Source organism: Helianthus annuus, chromosome 9, assembly GCF_002127325.2.
Source record: "Helianthus annuus cultivar XRQ/B chromosome 9, HanXRQr2.0-SUNRISE, whole genome shotgun sequence".
Taxonomy (NCBI): domain Eukaryota; kingdom Viridiplantae; phylum Streptophyta; class Magnoliopsida; order Asterales; family Asteraceae; genus Helianthus; species Helianthus annuus.
The window spans coordinates 184,479,301-184,482,426 of record NC_035441.2 but is presented as its reverse complement, the minus strand read 5'-3'; the positions used below and the strand labels follow the sequence as shown (position 1 = coordinate 184,482,426).

The window sequence follows — 3,126 nt, the reverse complement described above, 5'->3', positions numbered from 1 at the left end:
ATCGGTTTTGTCATGTGCAATGAAAACTTAGCTTTTTTTCTTCTTAATATCCTATTTCTCGAGCTTCAATTGAAAATTTGTTTTTCAAATTTGTTTTTCAATTTAATGAATCGTACATGTTCATCATCAAAAGATACAAGTTAATCATTGAACTTGTTCCCCAACAAATGAAATTTTAGGTAATTAAGTAGTTTTGTTATTTCGATCTTCATGTTTCATTATATTTTCAATGTTTTACATGAACTTTTGTAGTGTTATAAGAATGAGAATGCTCACATAACATTATCGTTCATTTGAAGGAATATCTCTATTTGATCGGTTTTAACCTAACATCTGATTATTGGTTTCCTCAATTGAATATCTCTTTTTTTCAAAGTTGTTCTTCTATGTTATTCATTAGTTCATAATTTACATCTTTTTTGTATGAAAGACCATAAAATGCATGATAAACACTTAAATTAAAAAAGGTCCTTGATAAGCAACAGAGGAAATCCTAAAATTCAAGTGGTAGCCTACGCTGGTTAGCACCCTTCCATTGATGCATGGATAAGTTGGTTGGAGATGTTGGGCTTTTGTCCAGGAATTGAAGTTGAATCACGTTTGAAGAAAAAAATCTTAGAGGGCAGAACAAGGATGAAGGAAATAAGAACACTTGGATTTTTCCGGTTCACACCCGGAACAAGAAGTAGGTTGAATTAGGTTTGAGTTATCTGATGATATTTGTTAAGTAGGTTGACATACTAGTGCACAAAAAAGGGTACCTACCCATAATCGATCTTGGAAAAAAAACAGAATCGGTTGTATTTGTACCTATGTATTATATACCGTGTGGTGGTGGCAACAACTACATAAAAGGTTAAAACCCTCACGGCAGAATTCATCTTTGCAACGAATCTGGATACTTTGCGTAACATTATATCAGAAGATTTTGACAAAGTTATCTACATCAACAGACATAGATTGAACGATCAGTAAGATATACCAAGCTTTTAATAATCTTTGATTAGTTCATAAAGTACATCTAATGTACATATCTTTTGTATGTAGGCCATAAAAGGTAAGTTAAACACTTACTTTCAAAACACTAAGCCCATGATGAGCAACACTGGGAATCCTGAAGTTCAAATGGTAGCATGCCAGGTAAGGTCGCTCTACACCAAAAGCGACCGGATTCTCGTGGTGCACGATGATAACTTGTTGTTTGCTCATTTACTAACTGCGAAACTAAAGTGTGGGAAGAACATTACCATGGCAAAGCCTACCCGCATCAAGGCTGAGAGCGAGGGCGAGGCAGCCAAAGGCGAGGATGAGGCAGCCAAAGGGAAGGGGAAGGGAAAGGGTAAAGGCGAGGGCGAGAGCGACAGAGAGAATTTCCAACAAGCTAGTGGTGGTCACCGCTTCAAGAGGCTTAAAGCTCTTGGGGAAAAAGTATTATTTGAAACGGATTTGCACGATTTGTGTGACAAGATAGTTAAAGAAGATTATGACAAAGTTGTTTATGTCAACAGGCGCAAACTGAACCTTTAGTAAGATATACAAAAAATATAATACGAATACTCTTTTAATCATCTATAATTCATAAAGTATATATAATAATTTACATTTGTTTGTATGCAGGGCTATCAAAACTGAGTTGAACACTTACTTTAACACGACCAAGCCCGTGACAAGCAACAGCCAGATTCAGGATCCCGAAACTCAAGTGGCAGTTTGCTCCGGTCAAGTTAAAGACTCCCCTACTTGGGAGATGGACAAGATCGCGGGAGAAGCCAAGCTTTCTCCCTTGGGGGACCCAGATGGATTCGAGCTTGAAGAAGAAAACTTGGGAAAACGAAGAAGGGAAGGCTTGAATCATGGACCTTCGATGTTCATAGGTTTAACATCAACAAAAAAGAAAAAGAGTGACTCAGTACTTGAATATCGGTGACATATCTATATATATATATATATATACACATACATATATATATATACACACACACTTACTATGTGGTCTCATGGCGAACGAAAACGACACTGTTTTGATTGGACTGACATTGTTTCTTTCTTATGCTGAAAATGACACTGTTTTGGATTGGCCAAATATTAGGTCTTAATATTAGGTCTTATAGGCAGAAACTGAGGCTAGTTATATGGCAATAATTATGATTTACATTTCTATATTTAGAATTGTAATAGTCTATATATTCTCTCGATTATTGTAATCATATTCATTCAGAAATACAATTTCCTATTCCAATATGGTATCACAGCTAGGTTAATTATCTATTTTTTTCTGGCACCCTTTTGCTGCCGCCGGCCACCTAACAGTGCCGTCATCAATACTGCAGCCATAACAACGCCTTAACCAACTTGTGAATGTATATGTAGGTAATACATGTTTTCACATGATTTGCTTTGCTTTGATCCACTGTTCGAAAGTTCTTTCTATTGACTATCCATTTTCTCACTATTCACACATATTTATAATTATAATAAGAGTTAATTGCTCGGATGGTCCCTGTGGTTTTATGTTTTTTCACGTTTAGTCCCCACATTTTGAAAATAGCAGGTATACTCCCTATGGTTTATCATTTTGTTACTCGGATAGTCCCTGTGTAGATGTCAGTTAGTTTGGAAATAGCAGGTATGCTCCCTATGGTTTGTCATTTTGTTACTCGGATAGTCCCCAGAGTAAATGTTTGGGGACCATCCGAGTAACAAAATGACAAACCATAGGGAGCATACATGTTATTTTCAGAAGATGGGGACTAAACATGAAACCACAGGGACCATCCGGGCAATTAACTCTTATAATAATAATAAGAAAATAGAACTTTTGATAACTTTTTTCAACCATTATATATATGTTTCAATGTCTTACATTTTGGAACAATTTGTATTAAGGTTAGCTCAAACCCTTAGTAACGCTTTAGTTTGGTTTGGTTTAGTTTTAGTATTCAACGGCTTGGTTTCAGTTTTCATAAATAAAAAACCACGATTTGACTTATGTTATCACCTAAAATTCATTCGGTTTAGTTTTAATATTCAACGGCTTGGTTTCGGTTTCCATAAATAAAAAACCACAATTTGACTTATGTTTTCACCTAAAATTCGTTAACACTGGACCAGTGGACCGTGAAATGG

At 35.7% G+C, this 3,126-nt stretch overlaps 1 protein-coding gene across 1 annotated transcript; it reads left to right on the top strand.

The window, feature by feature from the left end:
* The first annotated feature begins 280 nt into the window (after positions 1 to 280).
* LOC110875107 lies at positions 281 to 2,182 on the top strand. Its single transcript, XM_022123329.1, has 3 exons — positions 281 to 971; positions 1,048 to 1,526; positions 1,618 to 2,182. Coding segments are annotated over exons 2-3 (435 nt in total). The 5' UTR covers positions 281 to 971; positions 1,048 to 1,092; the 3' UTR covers positions 1,619 to 2,182.
* The last annotated feature ends 944 nt before the right edge of the window (positions 2,183 to 3,126 follow it).